The following is a 24920-nucleotide window of genomic DNA, read 5'->3' on the forward strand; positions in this document are numbered from 1 at the left end:
TCACCTGACTGCCATGATTTCTCAAATGTGATGGCCAGTGTCTTAGCAACTTCATTTGCCAGCTCCTTCAGGACCCTTGGATGGATTTCATCAGGTCCCATGGGCTTGTGCACGTTCAGATTCTTAAGATGGTCTCGAACCAGATCCTCTCCTACAGTGGGCCCAAGGTCTTCATTCTCACAGTCCCTGCGTCTGCCTTCCAAGACTTGGGTGGTACAGTCAGAGCCTTTGTCAGTGAAGAGAGAGGCAAAGAAGTCATTCAGAACCTCAGCCTTCTCCAAATCCAGGGTAGCCAGTTCTCCTGAGAGCTTCCTGAGGGGGCCTACATTCTTCCTAGTCTGTTTTTTATTTGCTGTGTACCTGTAGAATCCCTTCCTGTTATCTTTAATACCTCTAGCTAAGTTTAATTCTAACTGAGTCCTTTTCCTTCTTTTTTTTTTTTTTTTTTTTTTTTTTTTTGTCACTAATTCCCAGCTTCCCAGGTTAACGGCCTCTTTCTTTCCTTCATGAGCTAGAGGTGAAGCTCGAGGCCCCTGCACCGTTTGGGCCGGGAGCAAGCATTCCTGCTTCCCCTCAGCTTCCCTGACACCTCGCAGCCTATTAACAGCATCCCGCAGCTCAGCCCCGGCTGCAAGAGCACCTCCACCAGGGAGCACCGAGTGCAGCCTTCCCCATTGTGCGCCCTCCCCTCAGGAGACCAGTGCAGGCACTCTCTACACTCCGAGCTCTGCACTGCAGCCTCCCCTCTCATCGGCTCTGTCCGGGTGCCTACGCCGGCCACGCCGGGGCAGCGAGAGCAGAGGTCCTAGATCGGGCCCTGGTCATACGACGAGTGCTCGCCTGCCCGCGCGGACTGCTGCGCAAACTGCCTCGACCTGCTCTGTTTGCCCGCTCTGTTCGCCGCGCTCCTGGTTTCCCTCGACCCGCTCTGTTCGCCGCGCTCCTGGTCTCTCTTGACCCGCTCTGTTCGCCGCGCTCCTGGTCTCCCTCGACCCGCTCTGTTCGCCGCGCTCCTGGTCTCCCTCGACCCGCTCTGTTCGCCGCGCTCCTGGTCTCCCTCGACCCGCTCTGTTCGCCGCGCTCCTGGTCTCCCTCGACCCGCTCTGTTCGCCGCGCTCCTGGTCGCTCGCGCTCCCTGGGGCAGGTTTTTAACCAGCCAGGGCTGGTGCCGCTGCTTCAGGCTCCCCCCGTGTGAGTCAGCTGCTCGCGTCAGCTGAGCTGCCGGCTCCCGGGCAGGTCCTGTTGAGGACTCAAGGCTCCCTCGGTGGCTCTTGTCGCTCTGAGTTGAGGCTCCTGGACGCTGATCTCTCCCCCGCTCCGGTGTTGAAGGCGTCCTCTCTCGAGCTACTCACCTCAGCAATTGAATTGAATTGAAAAAACCTTTGAGTTTAGCTTGGCAAAGGCCTGGTAAGTTAGGGTGAGTTGCCTTCAGTACTGAAGTGGACACAGTCTTAAGGTGAGGGTTGTGTCACTTTTCCTCCACCAGAAACTGTAAGGAAGAGCTTCCTGCACTTGCAGGGATCTCCCTGGGTAGTTCCTTAGCATCCAGCAGGTTTTTGTAGCTTTCTCAGGGCTGGACTCAAATTACAGATGAACAAAACCACTGTAGCTCCTGGTGCCTTCATTTTAGATGTGGTTTTCCTGATGGAGTGAGAGTGGATACAGAGGATGCTGTATCTAGTGTGATGTTTATATAAAAGAGCTTTTTTAAACTTGGGGGCAAGAATGATATAAGAACAGACTGAAATAGATTTACGCTCAAAATCAGAGGATGGTCGACAGTCATCAGAGGAGTGAATTCTGGAAGAGGTTTGCAGCAGAAGTAACGAACAAAAGCCACAAACTGGTATTGAGACAGAGCTCGCTTGTTTTTTTGGCAAGGACAGACCAGTGCACAATAACGTACAAGAATTCAAAGTACTTCCTGACCCTCTTGGGCATAATTGTCCATCTACTGGTAACCAGAGATGTTTCATACTTTTTTTGTGTGTCTTTTTTGACTTCACCACCCAAAATCCACCAAACTAGGTAGGAACTTGAATAAAATACAAAATGCAAACCTCTGAAGGACCTCTGAATTTTCTTGCATTTTTGTGCTTTTGTTCTCCCTGCCCCCCTTTCTTCTTCTGTCACCCTTTATTTGTCTAATAAGAACAATTCGATGAGTCGTGACATATCCTGTTTATGTACTACCTACACTGGAGTTATTTAAAAGCAATTTTATTGCTGCCTTTTGTTTTTATTCTTCCTTCTCCCTCTTAAATCAATGTTTTATAATTTATTGGCTAAAACTTGCCAGAAGCTAGTAGGGCCACATGCTGCACTGGTAATTTCCCAGCAGCAAAGCAGAAGGAGAAAGACAGCAGCCATACCCTTCTCCACCTGTAACCCTCCCCTCCCCTGTTCATGTTTTAATTTAGAAAACTACAGAATTGAAAATCAGCCAAAGTTCCTTTGGCCCCATCAAGCACTGCTTTCTCCCTCTTCCAAAGCAAGGGTGTTCAATGCAGTCATTGGGTACAAGCGAGGACAGATTTTGTTTTATATGGAAATTTTCCCTCTGGATTTTGCAGAAGGAAAGGAATGGAGGGTGTTGTGATGAAAGCATGTTGAGGGAATGGAGCTCCAGGCAGGGATCCCTGGGAGGACAAAGAGATGAGTGGCAGGACAGGAGCCGGAGCTTGCACTGAGGCCAAAACAGAGCATCAGGATGAGGTGGAGGAGCAGACAGGGAGGAAGAAAACTTGTGTGCGGCTCAATGGTCTGCTTAAATCAGCGTGTGATCACTTTTACACAAGGCGACAGTCCCACCCTCTTCTTCCCCACCCAGGCTTGCTGGCCTGGCCCTGGTGGTCCTACAGCCTTTGGAGGAGTGAGACCAGCTCGGGGGAAGAAAATGAGCATGGGTGCAAACTGGGATCCAAGGCATGGCCAAGAGCAAGGAGGAGAGGAGAACTGGAGACAAAAACATAGTCTGTCTCGGGTAGGATGGAAGCTGATGTTGGAAGCTGGTGTCTTCTGGCACTGAGACAAAAGCTCCTGCTCCCTTATTCTTCTTCCATGTGGGCATCAATGATGCTGCCAAAAGCAACCTGGAGAATATCAAAGCTGATCACAGAGCTTTGGGAGAGATGGGCAGGGGATGAGAGCCCAGGTGCAGGTCTGCTCAATGCTGTGAGAGAGGGAAAAGGGTGCAAAGAGGAGATGGTCCTCTAAAGTCTCTAATGCTAATGCACACAGCGTGGGCAGTAAATGTGAGGAACTCAAGATCTGTTTGCAGTTGCAGGGTTTTGATGTTGACAGCACAGACGTGGTGGGACAGCTTAGATGGCTGAAGTGTTGTGATGGAGGCATCCAGGCTCTTCAGGATATAGGCCAGGAAGATGGGGAGGGGGAGTTGTCCTTCATGTAAGGCAGCATCTGGAGTATGTGGAGCTCTTGACTGGGAATGGGTGAGGAATTTACGGGTTGGGATTAGAGCAGACCAGTATGGGTGACATTGTAGTGGCTCTCTGCTATAGATACATGCATATATATATATATATATATAGACATATATATGTCACCTGACCAGGTGAAAAAGTGGACATCTGGAAGCAGTCTCATGTTCACAGACCCTGGTCCTAATGGGGATCGTCAGCCACCCTGATCTGTGCTAGTGGGACAGCCCAGCAGGGCGTAAACAGTTTGGGAGGTTCCTGGACAGCATCGATAACAAATTCCTGAGCCATGTGATAGCGAAGCCAAGGAGGAGAGGTTCTTTGCTGGACCTCCTGCTCACCAGTGAAAAGGACCTGCTGGGGATGTGAAGGTCAAAACCAGCCTTGGCTGCAGTGACCATGGGATGCTGGAGTTCAGGGTTCTGAGGACAAAAATCAAGGTCACAACAGTGGACTACAGATGATCAGACTTTGGCCTCTTTAGGCATCTGCTTGAAACAGTCCTATGTGATAAGGTCCTGGAGGGAAGAGAAGTCCAGTAAAGGAGGTTGATATTAAAGGGCCACCTCCTTCAGGCTCTAGAGCAATCCATCCCAGCAAACAGCAAGTCATGCAAAAATGCCATGATGTCTGCATGGATGAACAAGGAGCTTTTAGCAAAACATGCCCAGCCTGACCGCAAGCAGTGATTGGCATCTTGCAGCCAACTTCCCCCCAGTTTCTATACTAGGCATGATGTTCCATGGTATGGAATATGCCTTTGGCTTAGTTAGGGTCAGGTGTCCTGTCTCTGCTTCCTCACAGCTTCTTGTGCCCCTCCTTACTGGCAGAGCATGGGACACTGAAAGGTCCTTGACTTGGGTAAGCACTGCTCAGCAACAGCTAAACCATCATTGTGTTACCAGCATTGTTCTCAGACTGAAGCCAAACCACAGCACAGCACCAGCTACTGGGAAGAGATTTAACTCTATCCCAGCCCAAACCAGGACTCCATACAAGAGGCAGAGCAGTTCACTGTTGGGTGTGGTGGGTCAATGTTGGGTGGGTGCATGCTCAGTCACCCCCTTCTCAGTAGGCCTGGGGGAGAAAATGTGACCAAAGCCTTGTAGGTTGAGTAAAGGACAGGGGGATTGCTTATCAATCACCATCACAGTCAGAACAGGCTTGTGTTGGGGAAGTGAATTTATTTCCAATGAACTGTGGCAGGGTAGGATAGTGAGAAATAGAAAGCAAGCTATAAACACCTTCCCTGCCCGTGAGGAGTGAAGCAAGAGTCAGGAGTGAAGCTGAGCTCCCTTCTTGCTGGGGCACTGCGTCCCCTGAGTGACGCAGGAAAATAGGGGTTGTGGTCAGTTTATAACACTTTATCTCTGCTACTCCATCCTCCTCACATTCTTCCCCTGTTCTAGTGCGGAGTCCCTCACACAGAGACAGTCCTTCACAGACTTCTCCAGTGCATGTCCTTCCCACAGGCTGGAGTTCATCACGAACTGCTCCAGTGTGGTTCCCTTCCATGGGTGCATCCCTCAGGAGCAGGCTGCTCCAGCATGGGTCCTTCCCATGAGGTCACAAGTCCTGTCAGCAAACCTACTCCAGTGTGGGCTCCTCTCTCCATGGGGCCACAAGTCCTGCCAAGACAAGAGCCTGCTCCAGTGCAGGCTTCCCATGGGGTCACAGCCTCCTTCAGGGCACTTCCACTGTGGTCCTTCATGGGTTACAGGGGGACAGCCTGCATCACCATGGTATTCATGATGGTCTGCAGGAGAATCTGTCATCTAGTGCCTGGAGCACTTCCTCCTTCTTCACCCACCATGGTGTCTGCTGGCTGCTGGGCTGTCTGACATCTTCTCACTCGTCTCTCCCAGGAGTTGCACAGCATTTTTTACCCTTTCTTAAATGCGTTACCTCAGAGGCGCTGCCCTCATCGGTGGTGGGCCCAGCTTTGGCCAGTCTTGGAGCTGGCACTGTCCAACATGGGGGCAGCTTCTAGTGTCTTCTGACCATGGACTGAGAAAATTCTGAATTAAGCTTATTTGATGTGAAATTGCCTAAGATCTGTGATGCTGGTGGCTTTTTTCCATTGCAGTTCTACTTTGTTTCCTAAAACTGTCAAGTTTCTAAGTCTACACTGACAGTTTAACCAGGGATTTTTTTACATACACAAAAAACATACTTCGTGTTTATTGAACAGCCTTATTTTCCAGCAAATAAGGTTTTAATTGAATGCCTATTTTACTAAGGCTTAAGCAGCCTGTGTCCTGGAATGATTTAAATATGTTTGTAGGAGTCGGTCTTGGTGAAGGTCTGAGGAGGACACAAGTTTTGGGAGTGTGTTGGGCAGTGAGTGAGGTGCAGGAATACAAATAAGGGTGAACAAGGTTGACAAGAGGAGATGGGATGCACTGATGAGGCAGAGAATGAACAGATGAAAGGGGGAGTAAGCTGGAGGTAGCAAAAGAGAGGACGGATGGCAGAAGTTTTGGATTGATTGTCCTGTGGTCATGTCCTTCAGGCTGAAGGCCAGGCAGACTCCCTCAGTGGCACTAGCTCCACAGGCTGTCGTCAATCTTAAAACAGGCAACTATAACCAAGGAAATAAACTATCTTTGCTGTGCTTGGGTATGGCAGCATAAGAGTGTATAGGAGTTAAGGACGGGACTTGGCATGTATATTCTGTCACTGGAACTTGAACACACTGGTTTTAGCTTGTCAGTTGGGTTCTGGATTTTTCTTCCTCAAATTAAGAATGTCGAGTTTCTGTTGCAGGTTTTTTTCAGCTGTTAATTCAACATGCTAATGCGGTGATGCCTGTTCATTTAAAGAGAACCTGGGGTGGGGTATGGTTTAGTCATTACAGTGACAGCAAGAGAAATTCTCTGCTCACCACTTCTCACATTGGTAAAATTTTATGTAGCAGCATTGTAACCTGGATGTTTGAACTAAATCAAGTCAAAAACAATCTTCCAGGCATCTGGATCTTGGCTGTAGCGTGGCCCAGCAACAGTCATACTGGTAGAAGGTAGCAAAGGAGAGCACAGAGTTGTAGAGATGAAGGTGTTGAGACTAGCTGTGCTGCCAGAGCCAGCACATCACGCTGCTGCATGCTGGAGATTCTGGAGCATCTACAGTGAAGGATGCAGGTTCCTGGCATTTATTCCAGTGAGGCAGCAGGTGAAGGCTAATACGAAGTTAAAGGTTAACTTTAAGTAGTATGTCACTGCTGTTTTTTTAACAGCAGCAGCATCCTGCTAATCTCCAACTCCCTGTGACCTCTTGGTTGCAGAAGTATCAGCTGCTCCTGCAGCTCTGCCTACAGTAGAAAAATCAAAGCTCACAAAAAGCTGGATTTGGGAGGAACTGGCACTGTGGGGCAGTGCTAGCAGGGGATTTTTGGTTTGAATACGTAAAGGGCAAGCATTCTTTAAAACATTTACATTCCAAAAATATAATTTCTGTTCCCCTCTGACTGTTTCACTTTGAGTCCTTAGCAATTTTTTTTTTCCTTTTAATTCAGAGATGGTTAGGCTTATGAACCTTTTTTGTCTTTCATAGCCTTGATCCCATGTCTTAGGGTTGGTGCAGCCCTGTGTTTTTAGCTGAAGCTGCACTGCATGATGATCATATCAAGGAGGATCTCTGTAGTCTGGAATAATCTCTTTAATAGGCATGAGATTCGTTATCATTTGACTCTGTAACAGCAAAACCACTCCAAACCCAAAGTAAAGTTTCTGTGCTTGTGCTGAAGCCATTCCCTTTCCTCTTGTGCATTGCGTGTAAGTGAAAGCAAAGAGTTTCATGCCCTGAGTTAATTTTTCAGTGGTGTGTTGATAGGGATCATGCTCTCGCTGCTCACAGGCTTTACCTGAGTGAGAAAAGTGGCCTCAGGAATTCTGTGGTGATCCCTGCATGTGAGAAGATGGGAGTTGCTCTGTCTCTCTGATCTAGTGGCGGTTAAAAGAAAACATGATCATGAATGGATCAAATTTGATGCCAAGTTGTGTGGTCAGTCCTGTCAATAAAACAGAAAGGTTAGTGGTGCCACCTCTACACAGCCACTTTGCAGAGCAAAACTTTGTTAACTATAAATGTCTTGATTTACAAACACGTCTGTGGCCACAGGGTTGGGTTTAACAGATGAACCTTTTTGGAGCCGTGGGGTTTTTCAACCTTCATTCTACTTCAGTGAGTATTTTAATTTTTTCCCCCTTCTGAAGAAGCTTGCAAGTAAAAATGGGACTAAAATCAAGTATTCTGCCTCAGCTGAACATCTGAGCATTCCTCTGTGTGTGGATGTGCCTTCTGGAAGAAAAGGCCAAATGAGATGTGGCGGGCAAACCGGAATTAAAGAAGATTTATAATAAATAACTCTTGATTAAAGTGTAGATTATGGGAGTATATGAAAAACACAGACATTACACAACTCAAAATCATATCCTGGTAACATGCTTTAGAAATAACTGGCTAATGGATGTCTCAAATTGCTGCCAGACTTCTTTGAGAAGTCATGGAAAACTAGGAGAGAGATAAAAATGTGACATCTGGAACCAAGTTACAGTTTCTCATAAAATGCAGAAGAATTGCAAAAGAAAAAGCTCCTCCAGCTCCAAGATGAAGCCTTCAGTGATGGAGCCCACAGGCAGCTGCACATTTGCCCTGACAAATGCAGCAGCTCCTGGGGTGGAGAGGACGACTGGACCCCCCTGTCATACCCCTGGGCAGGATTTCTGGCCTCGCATCTTCTGCAGATGTTAAGAAAATTATAAGCATGAGCATAAAAATGTTGGTTATAATTTGTAACCACTACTGCACCTTCTCCAGCTCTTCTGTCTTCCTTGGTTGATTCAGTAAAAAAATCCAACCTGCCATTTCTTTACGCAGTCACTCAGTCCTCTATGGTCTTTTTGCAGTTCTTTGTGGTCAGCCCTTATCTGTAACCTCCTGAGTTATCGTCATCAGTCTTTGCCATTTCACTTCTCATTTCCCTTTCCCAGATACTTTGAGACTATTTCAAAGAGCCCAAATTCCAGCAGAACTTACTGGGGACCCTCCTCCATCAAAGAACTGGTTGGTTATTCCTTTCTTCTTGCCACTTCTTTATTTAAGCACAAGCCTTCCTCATACTGTGGCAGCTTAGTTTCCTTAAAATCCTTTCAGGAAGGGTGTTGCAAAACGATTTTGGAACTCCAGGTAACCTGACCCACCTGCAGGTCAGATCTTCCTTACCCACATGGTTGTTGACTCCTCTGGAGAGCTTGGATAGGTTTGTGAAGCAGGAGGAGAGAAGCTTGCATTGACTTTTCTGAAGTACAAGTAGTGCTTGTTAAAGATGACAGTTTTCCTTATTCTTACTAATGTGTCCTGTGACTCATCGCTCTTCATTTTGTCTGTTTACTCCCCAACTTCTTGACATTTCCACAGGAAGATCTGAACTCGGAGGCTTGGGCTAGTTTTAGTTCCCCCTGCAGAGCATGGGGTCAGCATAGGAATCCTTCCAGCTTCTTCCCCAGCATCTGCACATGCAAAAAAATCATTTCTTTATCCTCACAGTTTTGCTTTTTATTCCCATGTCATGTGTATGCACTCTCTGGCAGGCTTCCTGCTCTAATGGAGCCTTAAGAAGATAACCACTAGTTTTGAAGGCTCTTGCTAGCTGTCCCCCAAACTTTTCTGCCCTACGCTGACATGGGTTTGGTACCTGACAAGCCTTTCATGTAACAAGGGAGGAGTAGGGGGCTCCCTTTTGCTGGACCTGACCAGCAAAAGGCAGCTGAAGCTGCCTCCTTTGCTTCTGCATTTGCTGTGCAGGTGGCTGATGGCATGGACCGGACTGTGCTGTGCCCCATGGGCCATGTATTCCTGCATCCTCCATTGTGGTTTTATTTGTTTTGTTATAAATGCCATTTGGAAGTAAATTCTAGTGGGTCTTTTCCACATCAGCCCTGGCTGCTGTGTTTAATTGTCCTGGGTCTACTGAGTGGTGCTGCTGAAATGCCGTGTTTCTAAGCATAGGCACCAAACACAACTAAATGATCAGCTTTGTGCTCCATCAGCAGAGCTGGCATATTAAACCTTTAATTAAAAGTAGTTTATAGAAGAATTTTACCCATGACAGAGTGGTATTTGGAGTCTATTGTCCGCTTGTACCTTTGTGTGTGGCAGGGTCAGCTGGTGTCTTAAGTTACCCTTTCACTTCGGCTGGGTGGGTGCAAAGTAATAGCAGGAGCACAAGCGCAATGTAAAGGATATAGGATTCATCTTTTCCACCCCAGCAGCCCATAAGCTAAAGGGACCAAGCACCGTGAGATGATTTCGTTTCCCCAGCTGAAGCTTGCTTTATGCTGACTCACACATGGCATTAGTTACTCTTCAGATGTAACGGTCTCACAGGGACACCTCAGAAAGTGAGGGAGTTGTTCACAATGTCAGGACCACCAGGTCTGCTGCATCCAGACACAAATCAGAGAGCAGTGCTGAAGCTCAGGTCTGTGAGCTTGCTGCTGCTCTGCACATCCCCAGGCAGCAGTGCCCAGGCCTGGAGCCCATTAAATGTGGGGCGATTTTGGCATATTTCAGATCCAGCACAAGCATGCATGACAGTGAAAATTCAGGTCTTTACTGTGTGTTGTGTGCCAGGGTGCCTTTGGGGCCATGCTGGGGAGGAAGAGATGAGCCTCAGACTGTCTCTTTGCAGGCTTAAAATCAAAACTAAATTGGCTTTGACAAGGCAGGATCTGGAGAGGAAATGTATCTCACTAAGCTACAAGGGCAAAGGTGCTTTCAACTTGTGCTTGTGCTGAGTCTGCCTTGAATGCTAGGCAGGATCAAAGCAAGAGGAGTGCTGTTTTGATAAGGCCAAGAAGTTAAATTTCCCATTACAAATCAAAACTCGATTAGAAAAACCAATGCCATAAACCACAATAGAACTGCCCTGGATATTATTTTCTTCTTGCAGCTCTTATTTGGAGATTTGAGAGAGCTCTGGAAAATTTAAGGTCCCGTTCAGCAACTCCGAGATATATCCTGGGGGCTTTTCTATTTCCCATGTTCCCATTTCTGCTTATATTTCACAGCTCACACCATGGCTCAGTAGTGCTGGTTTTCTCTGCTGAAATTAAGGGGCTTCTCCAAGCATTTGGGGAAGGGCTGAAATACTCTTTAGTTTGTTTGAATTGCATTTGGGTGCAGGCATGGGGGTCCTATAATGTGGTTTCTTCTACCCATTTCTCTCTTTCTTGAGGGAAACGTTTTCTCTAAACTTCAGTTGCAGCATGTCTGGGATCACGTGTCTGAGGCTTCTGACATGTTTGGCAATTTCTGCAGTTTCCTCCTGTTTTTTTAAGCCCTCCCCTCCCTCCCTCATTAACCTTTTTCAGGTTTGTCATAGCTTTTATTATAAATGATGCTTTCTGTTACCTGCAGTGTTTTTGACCGGTCACTGGTAGATGTTGTATAGTGGAGCATCACAGAGATGCTGCATAGAACAGCAATGATAGAGAAAATGGAGTTGGCACTTAATCTTTTTTGTCAGATTTAGTTGCTTCTCTCCCAGGTTTCTGAGCCCTGGTTGCCAGCAGTGAAGCCTGCAGGACTTGGTTTGGTCCAGCTGTGTAGGCACATGCTACATTGAAAGTTTTGCTTGACCATGTAGGCACACACTCTGGTACAACTTGTCACCATATCTGAGCTAATGAGCCCTGTAACCTTCTTTAATGATAGCGGAAGAAATGATGTAGTTAAATTACCTGATGTGATAATCCATAATTAGCTGCTTGCTGTAGTTCATTCTTAAGCAGGAGTTAGGAGCAGAGGAATTGTGTGGGTTTTAATGACGGAATAGAGTTTGAGCTCCTAGAAGGCTCAAGGCTGGAGGTCTGGTGTCTGTTCCAGCTTTACTCCTGCTCCAGCTTTACTCCTGCTTAGGCATCAAGTAATATGCACCCTAGAGAGGACAAGTAGCTGCTCCTGGGCTTTGAATGAATACAGAGGAGTTGAGGCATGTGTGAAAGGGTGCAGAGGTTTGACAGCTGTTGAAACTGGAGTGATATGTCCACATAAAACACTTTACACATGAAGTAAATGATGCTTCTTCTGCAAAGTGGTATTGATAGTAAGTGTGGCTCTTGGAAGGGTAGGGGAAAAGGTGGATTTCAGAAGGAGTGCAGAAATGGGGAGAGTAAGAGTCTTTGCATCATTTCTAGTTGTCATGTTTCTATAAAGATGTCATAGCGCATGTAGTTTGTGGTCTTTGAAAGTTCAGATTTCAGTGGTCCAGAGAAATCTTTCAAGAGACACAAGTGTGGTTTTGGTGGTGAAGGCTGCTGCATGTCAGAGCTGCATTGTGTTCAGCAGTGAGGATTTGGAGATGGGGTATAATGGAGTTTTCATGCTATTTTGGCGTGACCTTGGTGCAGGGTGGGGACTTGTTGAGAAATGTGCTTTCCTTCTCAAATGCGTTAATGCAGAAATGAAAGCAGTGACCAAGCAGAATATCAGTGGAGCTAAGAGTGAAAGATTTTGTTTTCCTTTTTTAAGAGAAAAAAAGGAAATAATCCGCAGAGAACATGGCTTAAGAATGGATACTGCCATTGGGAATGGCTACTGTGGAAATTGTTAGGGTTGTTGTGGAAAAAGGTGCTGAGGAGGCTAGCCAAAGAGCTTCGTAGAGTTTATGTTTCTACTAGAGGAATGTGCTGGAGCTTCCTCTAAACCTGAAAGTTTTCTAGGGCGACTTGGGGGGACAAAGAAACAAATAGAGGATAACTAACTAATGTAACCTTCTTCTCATCAGACGTGTCAAGTGTGCCAGATGATGCTGCCCAACCAGTGCAGTTACTGCGCTCACCAGAGGATCCACGCTCACAAGTCTCCGTACTGCTGCCCAGAGTGCGGCGCCGTCTGCCGCTCCGCCTACTTCCAGACTCACGTCAAGGAGAACTGCCTGCATTACTCCCGCAAAGTGGGATTCAGGTTTGTGCAGGTCCAGAGGGTCTGTGCTGAGATGACAAGAGGGAATGAGAAACTGGGATTTAGATCTTTGGAAATGTGTTTTCCTTGCAACAGAAACAAAAGAGGATGTAGCCAGGAGCTGGTGTGGTTTGCTGCATGATAAAACCTATTTCAAAATCGGAATTACTAAATGGATTTAAGAGAGGTTTCTGAGAGCAGAAATTATTTGGAGGCATCTTTAAGCTGAAGGAACTTTGTGTTGAATTGAAGTTGCAGACAAGTGTCTCAGGATTGATATTTCCAGCAAAAAGATTGCAGATCTTAATCCTCTAAGTCTCTTTAAGGTTTGAACTTATATTTATGTAAGTTATAATGGTCTGAGGGATGTGTGCCTGCATGAGAAGGGCATAGATTATTTTCTTATATGTGCCTACAATTCTCCAAACACTTCTCATGAACTGAGACAAATGGAGGAAGGCTCTGGATGTGGTTGTGTGTATGCCTGCATGTGTTGTCTCTTCTCCAACCAAATTGATTGCTTTAATAAAAGACATTTTAATAAAAGACTTTTCCCTACAAGGCTTTCCTCCTTGGCATGTTTAGATCACCTCAGCTGCAGCACAGCTCTTAAGACAGAGATGATTTACTTGGGAGATGAGACTAGCAACCTTTTAAGTTCTGTTTTTTCTCTTATTGCCATTGAATACTTTGAGATTTAAAATGAATAGGGCAATTTTTGCTCATGGAGCTGTTCTTTTAAGATGGCTGCAAATTCAGGAAGCCTGTGTAGTTTGTTCTGAAATCACACTTAGTTTTTCAAGGGCTTTTTCTTTCAACTGTGAAGACAAGACACACATAACAAACTGATTCTGAATTTAATTATAAACAGAGAAGTGTCTTTTTATGTGGGATCTGATTGGAGGGGGCAGAGCCCACAACAAAGGATTAATTCCGTAGCAAATTAAATGGCTGTGATACTCGGGCTGTTTGAAGATGGGTTAATCTGAGAGAGGGAGGAAAGCTGAAAAATAATGTTTTCCCTGAAATGGAAAAATTGGAATGGAGATGTCAGAAAACTAACCATGGCTTTGGTGCAGTTCTTTGGACTTCACTGGCACCTAAGAATCCCAAATGCAGGCACAACTTCAGCATGCTGAGCTGCTTGTGCAGCATCCTCATCCCTCTTGATGCCTGGATCAATAACGTTGTCACAGTTACGTAGGCCCAAGCTGCACTATATAGGAAACTCAGTCTTTTAGCAGTGATCCAGTGCAAGTCCTTTTGCCTCTAAGTGATGGGCTTGCAGTGTAGAGCAAAGCTTGATCCTGACTCTTAAGTGTATGACCTGGCATTTTTTAAAAACATTATTCATTCCAGATGTCTTACAGTAATATCTTTATGATGCTGTCAGCAGCAAATGCCTTCTTTCTATGTCAAGGACATTAAAGAAGATTTAAACCAAGACAGAGCTCAAGAATGATGCTTGCAGGGTTTTTAGCTTTACTCAGCTTCTCTAGAAGCTAAATTTCTTTAACTTCTCTAGTTTGCATCTGCTCAAGCTCATATGTGAAAACTGGGTTTACCAGACAGGTAAACTTCTGGCTGTGCCATCCTTGTTATCCTGCTTGTCTCTGCTATTTTGGAAAAGGAAGAAATAAACTCTGGTTGCAGAACCATATGTTGATAGTCCTTGGCATCTGCCCTGTGGTCATGTAGCCACTTCGTTTCTTTCACTTTTGTTACTTGAAGGGCTGAAAAACTGAGAGGTTCTTTTAAATCCTTCCCAGGATCAGCTCTATTTTGCTGCTTCTCACTATATCCTTGTTTTCATTGATTTTCTGATGCATAAGTTTGGGGTTTGTTTGGTTTTTGTTTGTTTGTTTGTTTGTGTGTTCAGTCCTTATTCTGTCTCCTTTCTTCCTAATACCCCAATGTGTTCAGTGAAGTTTGGAGTAAGACTGTTTTATTTGGGTTTTAATCATGGCAAGTGATTGCATTGAAAATGAGAAAGGCCTTCTGCAGTTAAAAATTAAAATCCCCAAGTCTGTCCTAAATGCTTCTTCCACTTGGAGCCAAGTGTCACCTCCCCACCTTTTCCAAGCACCTGCTGGCCGTCTCCACTGATCTGGGGCTTGTTTTCCTGCTTGGTGCCATCTGGAGAGTTGAGAGGCTGGAAGGTGACAGCACAGGAAATGTTCAGAGGGTTAAGACAACATCTTGTAGTTTTATCTTCTCTTGCAGGCTGCTTTCCAAGACTTTTACACCACCCCTCCTTGTCCTGGGGCTATCCAAGAGTCTTCACTGGCGTATTATTCTCCCTCCCCTCCTTCCTGGGGAGATGATAGCAGAATTTGCAATTTGTAGAAATTACATGGCAAGCCTCTGACATCCTCCATCCACTTTGTTCTGCTAATTGCTTTATTTTATCAAGCTTCGTCCTGCTGGCACTGGAATTCTTGATTACAAAGTGCCTGTTGTTTAAACTTCCATTTACTGTAAAATTAAATCAACTTGTAATCATTTGACCTTGAGCTAGTACTCATTTCATCCCTAATTCTAATTGAAGTACTTACCAAAACTAAGCAGAATGCAAAACCATCTATTGTTAGTTCAGGGAACGCTTGTGGAAGAAACCTGTTGGATATTCCTGGATGTACCAGCCAGACCTTACTGTCAGGATTAGCACTTGTTCTTCCATTTATACTTGGGGAATTTATTCTTCCATAATAACATGGTTCCTGAGGTTACTATCCTAGAAAGTCTCTCTCTGTGTCACATGAGGATCAGGCTTGAAGGCAGAGCTACCTGGGCAGGATGTTTTCATGCTTCCCCAAAGATGACACCAGCTGTTGTCATCGCTTCTCTCTCTAAACTTAAGAACACTACATCTGTGTGTAGATTTTTGGGAGAGAGGGTTCGGCTCCTTCGGGCTGGCTTCTGCCTAATGATCTTTTGAAGTATAGCTTCAAAGCATGGTCTTGATTCCTAAACACTGTTGGGAGGCTCGTTTGGAGGGAAGGATAATCTAGCGGCTTGTTTGGTTTTGATACAGGCTTGGAGCCCTTCCAGTTGCTCAGTAGCTGGGGTCCATCTGTGACGGCAGCATCTGTGCTGTGGTACTGCCGAGCACACAAACAGCAGACCTCAGAACAAGGCAAAAAAGATATTTCTAAGGTGACTTAGCTCCAGGTTTACTGGAGGAAGTTATCCCTTGGGTGCCTCTCACATCCTACAAGCACAAGCATTAGCCCCACGGATTGCCCAGCTGAGCTCCACTGTAATGGTCTTTATGTGCAGTGCTGGCTCAAGCGGAGGTCTGCCACTAGTCATTTTGAGTGACTATTCTTAGGAGAGGCTGTTCTAGTCCCTGATTAACATAGGTGCTCCTGTGGGCATGGTGAACCCCATGGCTGGTGTGGCCAAGGCAGGTGAGGACACTCTGCATCTTCATGAGCCCTTGCAGTGCTGTGTGGCTGCTCTCAAAGTACAGCAGGTGGGTGGGTTCTTGAGAGGAATATTAGTTAAATACAGTAAGGCTGCTGGTGGTTTCCATCCTGGGGGAGTACCAGGCAAGGTCTGTCACAGAGCGCACTGGGAGGAGAGGCAGGCTGGGACCAGTGGTGTGACCCTGGTGCTCTGCCTGGCCATGTTTTTAGCTGCCAAGAAGAATCCTTTGGCTCCACATGCAACCTCTGCTCTTCCCGGAGCATCCACCCAGCTCCTAGGCAAGCACTTCCTAGGCAACACCTTTGTGTTAATGATTTTAATGAGTTTAATCAGTTCCTTCCATGTTTCTGTTGCTATTTTCAGTATCTTTGCTGTTGTCGTTATTTTCTGGTGCTTAGTGGGGAATGAGAGCCAATTGTACAGGGTTACTGAGGATTTTGTAGCTCAATATCCTTTTTGTTTTGTACTGGAGACTGACTGGTATTTATGCTGAGATCTTATCAGATACTTTTACTTTAGTTCTTCACTTTCATCTGTGGCAGAGTTGGCTTTCACAGATACAGGGCTGGCGTTTTGCTGAACCACATTTTCCTTTATTCTTTCTGGGTTGTTTTAGTTTCTGAAGGCTAATTTTATAGATCTTGTCACTAGCATCTGATAGTGACATCTGCCCAGCCTGTGAATTCCTGTGTTGTGGCTTAACCCCAGCCAGCAGCTCAGCCCTATGCAGCCTCTCACTCGCCCCTGCCCAGTGAGATGGGGAAAAGAATCAGAAGGGTGAAAGTGAGGAAACTCATGGGTTGAAGTAAAGACAGGTTATTAGGTAAATAAAAGCTAACACAGAAGCAAAGCACACCCAGGAACTTACTCCCTGCTTCCCATTGCAGGCAGGTGTTCAGCCATCTCCTGGAAATTTGGGCTTTGTCACACATAACACACATCCCTGAATTATCAACACTGTTTTCAGCACAAATCCAAAATATAGCCCCATGCTAGCTAGTACAAAGAAAATCACTCTATCCCAGACAAAACCAGCACACCTGTATTCTATTCCTCCTTGACTCTTCCATGTTGCTATTGAAGGTACTAAACAAGGACCCACTATAGCCTGGTGCTTGCCTCTACCTGTGCCACTTTGTGTGTATCTTGGAAGCAGCACTGTGGCTGTAACTTGGCTCTTTCTTTGTGTGTCCCCCAGGTGCATCCATTGTGGAGTTGTCTTCATGACCCTCGCCATGCTCAAAGTGCACATCCACGAGAAACACTGCGAAGTCTTCCACAAGTGTTCTTTTTGCCCGATGGCCTTCAAGTCGGCCGACAGCACCACGACTCACATGAGCAGCCAGCACCCAGCAGAGCCTCACAAGACTACTCAGTAAATATTTCAGATTTATCATTTCCTCTTCTCCCTTGCTGGGTAGCTCCAGGATTCCTCCTTTACCTCCCTTTTTTTTTTTTTCTGTTTCTGGTTTCTGTCTTCATATGAGAAGAACTGCTGCTTTGTCTGCTGGTGTGGGTCTGTTCCTAACCACAGTGTGCTCTTCTTCATACAAACGTGGTCCCCCGGGTAGGAGAAGAGGAACTTGGGCAAGAAAGAGCTGAATATCGTAGAATTATAGAATCATAGAATGTTTGTGTTGGAAGGGACCTTAAGATCATCCAGTTCCAACCCCCTTGCCATGGGCAGGGACACCTTCCACTAGACTATGTCACCCAAGGCTCTGTCCAGCCAGACTTTGAACACTGCCAGGCATGGGGCATTTACCACTTTTCTGGACAGCCTGTTCCACTGCCTCACCGTTCTCACAGGGAAGAACTTCTTCCTGAACTTGTAAACTGAACTTCCCTTGTTTCAGTTTGAACCCATCACCCCTTGTCCTATAGCTACAGTCCCTGATGAAGAGTCCCTCTCCAGCATCCTTGTAGTCCCCTTTAGATACTGGAAAGTGCTCTGAGGTAACCACACAGCTTCTCTTCTCCAGGCTGAACAGCCCCGATGTTCTCAGTCTGTCTCCATCGAGAAGGTGCTCCAGCCCCTGATCATCCTTGTGGCCTCCTCTGGACTTGCTCCAACAGCTCCATGTCCTCCTTATGTTGAGGACACTAGCACTGCATACAGTGCTGCAAGTGAGGTCTCATGATAGCAGAGTAGAGGGGTAGGACCACCTCCTTTGACCTGCCTGGGACACAGTTGATTTCTGGTATCAAGTGCACACTGAAGCCAGCTCACATTCAGTTTCTAATCGACCAACACCCCCAAGCCCTTCTCTTCAGGGTTGCTCTGAATCTCTTCTCTGCCCAACCTGTAACTGTGCCTGGGATTGCCCCATTGCGCTTGGCTTGATTGAACTTCATGAAGTTGGCATTGGCCACCTCTCCAGGTCCCTCTGGATCCCATCCCTTCCCTCCAGCGTATTCACTGAACCTCACAGCTTGGTGTCATCACAGACTTGCTGAGTGTGCATCAGTCCCACTGTCCATGTCGCCAGCAAAGATGTTGAACATGATTGGTCCCAGCACCGACCCTGAGGGAACCACTCACTACCCATCTCCAGTTGGACCTTGAGCTGTTAACTGCGACTTTGTGTATGGCCATTCAGCCAATTCCTTATGCACCGTGTGGTCTGTCCATCAAATTTATGTCTCTCCAGTTTAGAGACAAAGATACCTGTAAAAGGCACTTAACTGTCACCTCATTGTGCAGCAGGACCCACAATGGCATTTCTTGTTAGAGGGCTCCAGAGTAACTGCTGCATCTGGCACTCGAAAGAAAGAGGAGAGTTACGCCATGCATCATTGACCCAAGAATCACTAGAGAGAAACCTCCTGTGTTTTCCACTCTGTAGCTCTCCCCTCCAAGGGTTGAGCTAGTTCCAAGATTGTATGCTTTAAGGAAGGAACTATGGAAAGGTGGGATTAAAAGTAATGTGTAGCTAGCTGGTATACTTTGAATTTGCTCCCATCTGTCTGCACTTACATGCACACACAGAGTTATGCATATGCATAGAAGTAAACCTATTTTTAGAAAGCTGTGGTATGTGCCTGAGGCATTTTGTTGTTCTTGAGTTAATGGTTAGGTTGTCCACGTGGGTGTGTGTTGACAACCCATTGAGAGCACAGCCCTTCTCAGAAACCCATCCCTTTCTGAAGTTGTTGAGATAACTTTCTGCACTGTCTTCTTAAAATAACTAACAAAGAGAGACTGAGTTTACATTTTAATTGTTCCAGGGTGATCTACAAATGCTCTTGTGAGACGGTCTTTAACAAGAAGAAGCTGCTACAAGAGCACTTCCAGCAGAACACCAACAAGTTGTTAGTGGGAGTGTTCAAGTGCCCACAGTGTCAGCTGGTTTATATGCAGAAACAGCAGTTAATGCAGCATGTTAAGGTAGGTAATGCCCACCATTTGCTGATAGCAGATCCTCTTATTTGGCTCCACAGAGAGTTTATATATCCACTACTTGAGGAAATAGGTTAAGGAAGTGGAAGGTTCTTGAGGAATATATTAGTGGAAAAATAGACTACAGTGATTTACAGTAGTATCTGGAAACGTCAGTGGAGCATTTTGTGTTAGTTGGTAGTAATGCAGGCAGTTGCTTTCATCTATATGTAATTTAACCTTGTGACAAAGGCTCATTTTCTGTGAATGCATTCATTCGATTTTTAACTGTTCTGTATTAAACCCAAGAAAGTGATTAAGCCAGAGTGGAAGCTTTATTGCTGTTTGGGAGACAGGGAGAAGTATTGTCTGTCGACAGTGTTACTCAATTTATAGAATGAGAGCTGAATCTCCCTCTTCTGGGTGCTCACTAGAGAGTTTTGACTGCTTGCAGCTGCCTCAGGGAGGCTGCATGGCATTTAACATCCCGCTTCTCTGGCTGCTCCACTCACCTGAGAACTGCACCAGATTGCAAAAGGGGAGCGCGACAGAGGCAGAAGTGATTGCCTTGGAGGTGTACCAGCTCTGGGGAGGTGGGATCCCCACTTTGTCTGTGTTGGTACCAGTCAGGCTGCTCCAAGAAGATGGTCTGAAATGGATAGTTGTGTGCACCCCCAAAACCCGGCTGGAAGTGAGATGTTCTGGAGAGTGCTTTGGACCTGCTCTCCCTCAGTAATGGCTCGTTTTGCAGTAAGCACAGCAATTGCCTCACTGTCATTCATCACTCTTTTACACATACGAAAAATCAGTTATTGTCCATTTAGTGGTGTTTCTAGCAGGATGCGTGGGAGGACTTGCAGATCTGCTTATCCCATGAATGTGCTATGCCACATTTTTCTGTTGTCTTGGTGAATGTGTTTCTATGGACAGTGTCTAACAACGCCGGTGTGGAAATCCTCTCAGATTTCTTGGTGCCATTCTGAAGCAAGAGCTCGCAAAGTCTTATTGCCCTTTGATTAGGAAAAAAAACCAAAAGTGACATATTTTTTTTAATGAGTAACTTGACTTTGTTTATACTTGCATTTGAAAAGATTTATTAGTTTGCTGCTAAAAGCAAAAAACATTCAAAACTACTTCTTTGCTCTCTCCTCCATGCCTTTAACTTGCAAATCTGGAACTGCTTTGCGTGCAGTAATGAATTAAATTTTGAAGACCTCCTATGAAGCTGATGATAACTAATCTTCTTGTATTATAGCGAGGAAAATAGAGTTGAGATTAAGGCTGGGACCTTCAAAGAGGCATTCAACCCCAGTGCTAAAACGCAAGCTTGAGTTGAGGTACACAACTTGCTGTGGCTCATTTCCAAATCCCCCCAGGGACCTGTCTGCAGCAGTTTGTGCACCAGCAGCCTGACATCTCCATACAAAACTTTTGTCTTTTAACTGAGAGGCTGTATTTGGCCATCAACATGTCTTTGAGATGGTCATTGCAGACAGCTTTTTGGCTGTGTCAGGACAGTAACTGCCCTAACCCGTCTCTTCATCTCCTCTCCTATCGGATCCTGCTCCTTTATGCAATAGAGAGTTTATAGTCTAATGCGTGCCTACATGCAGAATAAAGAAGCCGTGTGCCTCCTCATCCCTCCTGGCTTTCCACTGTTAGCGCGTAAGAGTAGGAGTTAGAAGGTCTGGTTCCTGTTATTGATTCTGCAGAGAAGACAGTTCATTTTTCTGTGCTCCTTTCCACCACCTCCCCGTGGTGTAATAACAGGAGAAATGGAGTAATGGGCACTCATGTACTCTGCTCTGAAATCACTCTTGAGATTTCCAGATGGGGAGAAAGGTGAACTGTTCCTGTTACCCCGTCAGTGCTGTGGAGCTGCTGTCATTGCCCTGCCATTGCATGACACAGCTTCTGTGAACATCAGCTGGATCAGGTGCAAAGCACATGGGCTTCTCAGATGAGACACTGTGTTTTGATGTTTGTTTGGTGTCTAACCCCCAGAAAGACTTCCAAAGGCCTGGGGCCTTCCTGTGTTGAAACTTTACCCGTTACTAATTACACTGCACAATTAAACCTCTTAATTATTCTTTTGTGTGAATGAACTGTTCTTGTTCCTAGGGGAGTGTCTTGAGGTTTCTTTGGTATGTTGCTATTTTACTTGCTTTTGCTTTCCCACAGCTCTTTGCTTCTGGATTATTTTCCTTATGTTCAGTTTTTTTTGTTCAAGTAACTTCTGGGGCGTTCCTGGCCTGTTGAACAACCAAAGAGCCTGGAGACATGTGCCTTGTAAGGCTGGTTTCTGGCTTTATGCTTGCTTTTATTTGTCAGGAATCAAGATTTGAACCGTGAAAATGTAAATAGCAATAGATGGTGTGGAATTGAAGAAGATGGGATTAGAGAAACTGAGAGGTTGTCTCTTCCTGTCCCTTGAGCAAAGATGAAGCAGCTTTGGAGCCCCAAGATAAAAGCAGATGTTTCATTCAGAGCTTACCAAAGCTCAGTCGTTTTAGAGCTTAGGCTCTTGCAATAATGACAATTAACTTTTCTCTTCCGTTACATCTTCCCTGTTTAACCAGAGTTCCTAGAGCTCATCCAAAATATTAAACAGGCAGCACCAAGGAGTTGCTGTTGTCATGCAGGGAACATAAATAGAAGCTTCATGTTTCTCTGGAAAATCTCTTGCTGGAGAAAGCACTGTAGCCAGGTTCAAGGGGAAATGGGAAGATGGGTGGGAGCAAGGCACCAGGATATTGTTTTGGGGGACGGGTGGGGTTAAATTATTAATCTAAATAGTAAATGTTATTTATTTATAAATAAAGATGTATAATATGAATTGCATATAAATGTTACACGATTCCATTATTATTGCATCTAGGGTGTTCATGGAGTCCCCCAAAACCCTGAGGAGCTCTCAAACTTCCGACAGAAATCTGAGAAGGCATCAAGGAACCAGGTTCATGCCCCAGCAAAGGAGCTGTCAGTGGCCAATGGGACTTCCCACTCCCCTCTGATGAGGAGGGGCATGAGGGTGGAAGGATACAATCCCAAATCCAAGTCCAGGCTGAGAAGAACTGGTTGGACTTGCAAGGAATGCTCACAGTGGGTCCCCGATCGGGAAACCTATGTGTCCCACATGAAGAGAAGTCATGGAAGGGTAAGGACTCAGATGAAACACTTCAACTAGGGAACAAGATATTTTGAGCAAAGGAGTCTGGTAATTGTTACTATTTGGGGCAAAAAGAAACTGTGAGTCTCTTTGCAGCTCACTGAGGAGTAAGCTCAGGGTCAGAACAAAAAAATACTATGTAGCCTGTTGTAAGTACATTTTCTGTCCTTGATGGTATACTCTACAACCTACATACCTCATCCTCTTTGCTGCTCCCCTTCCACTGCATTTCATGTCAGGCTTCCTCTTCGTCTCATCTGGGTAAGTGGATAGAACGTCACATCTTCTCCATCTTCTCCATCCTTCTTCGTCGTATCTGCTGGTTCAACAGTCTGATCTAAACTGTCTATACTCAAAGTTACAGAAGGACACACAGTTTCCCCACGTGCTGTATTGTTTGGTAGGCATCGCTACACCTAACTGGGGAAGAGTTACAGACTCATACAGTGTGCAGAGCCCTTTGTTACAAGAACTGTAAATCTCAATTTGTTGGTTTCATCCAGCTCAGGCCTTGTGTTGCCTTGACCTACATCTGTCAAGCTAATCTTCCTGGCAGAACATAGGTCAAGATGTTGTGTGCAGCCAGATTTCTTAGTACTGTGGCATCAGGACTTCTTGTTCTGTACACTGACTCACCCTTCTTGAGGCTGTCGAAATGTGGATCATGGACCTTGATTCCTTTTAGCTTTACTTGGGGAGTGGTAGATTGTTCCACTTGATAAGTATCAAGACTATGGGGACAGCGTGAGAATGCTGTATTTTCCTATTTGAATTCACTAGAAGTAGGAAATTTGCCAAATATGGAAGTTGAATACATATATGTATTTATTAAGTTTAAGTAGACATTAAATGGAATGCATGCAGATTATATGAAGGACTGGAAGGAAAGGAGGAGGCTAGTAATGGGGCAGAGTGATGTAGGGGGATGAGGGTAGCATACACAGTTAACAAGTGGGATTATATGATGCTATTTAACATCTTGCCCTTCTATTGTGCTGAATTACGAGGAGAGAGAAGGGTAAGTGAACTTGTACTTCACATTGGGGTTCTGCGTTCATCTGGGGCAGAAAGGTGTTTCCACTGAATTAATTCTGCAGAGGGTCCTGCAGTGAAATGAGGCCCAGGAGAAGCAGCTAATGCAATTCCTATTAAAAATAATAAATAAAAATCAAGCACGTGCTTTAACTAGTCCTGGTTTTCGTAAGATCAGTGCTAGCATTAGCCAGTGGTTGGGCTGAATATAAGTGGGACTCCAAAATCTCAGTGATGTTTATCAGCGGAAGAGGGATTTTTTTTGCACCCAAGAGGTAAGGTCAAGCTGAAGATTATGGAAATGTTAGAATCCAGCCAGTGCCTTCCTCTCCCTGTTATTAAAATATATTTCTGTTCTTCTGCTAGTCTGTGAAGAGATATCCCTGTCGACAGTGTGAACGCTCATTTAACGCCTCCAACAGTCTGCGCAGACACATCCGCAATAATCACGACACAGCAAAGAAAGTTTATACTTGCTGGTATGTATTGAATACCCCTTTTGACGTTTGTTTTCAACACCAGGCTAAGCCTTCAGGTTTGGAAGCCCTTTGTAATAGATTGTGTCTGCTCCTCTCTGCTCCAGGCTATAAGTTACTGAGGGAGAGTGAGAAGAAGAGTATGTTAAACATGAGAGACTTGGCTAAAATAAGTCCTTGCTTTTGACTGAAAAATGCCCTTTGGAAACTTAGGATAAGGTTTGATTTGAGATCTACAAGTGCAAAATTCAAATTATATTGGACACCCTTGTGGAACAGCCAGTGTAATATTGGGCCACTCTTTTGCTACTTTGTGGTTGATGTGGTCGTTCATCACTCTTGTGCCTTTCCCATGAGAAAGTGGTACAAAAGGTATGTAAAGTCTTAATGAACATGGGCATGGGTGCTAGATCTTGCCACCACTGTATACAGGCAGAACTGACTGCACAAGCTGCAGGGCAATGGAGAATTAAGCCTGCTGGATTTGCTTGAGAAGACGCACCTCAAAGTTGGATAATGGATTTGGAGACTTGAGAATGAGCTATATGAATCAGCAGTGAATGAAAATCATTGCTGGGGAACATTTTTTAGCTGCGGATACAGTCTCAGTTCAGAACAAAGCCCAGTGCTTACAAAACTGCCTCTAAAACAGCTGCGTTCTCATCTGCTGTTGCAGAATAAGTCATATCTGAGTGACTGTGCAGACCTGCTTCCTGTCTCATTCTGACACATTCTTCTGTAAAAAAGAATTAAACCCGCACATTTGTGTTGAAGGGAAGTTTGCAGAAATGGAGGTTGGGGGATTTTCTTTAACTAAGATTTTGGCTTAATGCAAATGTTTCTGAAGAGCGTCCTGTCACTTTGCTGCACTTAAGTTACTAAAAGCCTGTCTTGAAGAGTACATCCTCAGGTGTTTTATTTCTTTGGACTGCCTAGTGAGCCACAGTAGCTTTCAGTAAATGGATAAAGTATTGGCATCACCACTGGGGCCTGATAAGAATACATTCCTGATGCATTTTTCAGACAGGACT

At 45.4% G+C, this 24920-nt stretch overlaps 1 protein-coding gene across 5 annotated transcripts in view; it reads left to right on the forward strand.

The window, feature by feature from the left end:
- Positions 1–24920, forward strand: part of ZNF592 (zinc finger protein 592) — a 41843-nt gene that overhangs the window by 11941 nt on the left and 4982 nt on the right. For 3 of the 5 annotated variants that reach the window (XM_057422119.1, XM_057422118.1, XM_057422120.1), the window contains exons 3-7: positions 12229–12407; positions 17032–17208; positions 19062–19221; positions 22091–22369; positions 23780–23892. In XM_057422119.1, coding sequence (XP_057278102.1) covers positions 12229–12407; positions 17032–17208; positions 19062–19221; positions 22091–22369; positions 23780–23892 — 908 coding nt within the window. Of the gene's footprint in view, positions 1–12228; positions 12408–17031; positions 17209–19061; positions 19222–22090; positions 22370–23779; positions 23893–23996; positions 24791–24920 lie in introns of those variants that run through there. The other 2 variants (XM_057422121.1, XM_057422122.1) reach the window with 2 other exon arrangements.

This window comes from Pezoporus wallicus, unplaced genomic scaffold (assembly GCF_028554395.1).
Source record: "Pezoporus wallicus isolate ANWC-B61680 ecotype Strahan unplaced genomic scaffold, APGP_CSIRO_Pwel_v1 contig_8476, whole genome shotgun sequence".
Classification (NCBI taxonomy): domain Eukaryota; kingdom Metazoa; phylum Chordata; class Aves; order Psittaciformes; family Psittacidae; genus Pezoporus; species Pezoporus wallicus.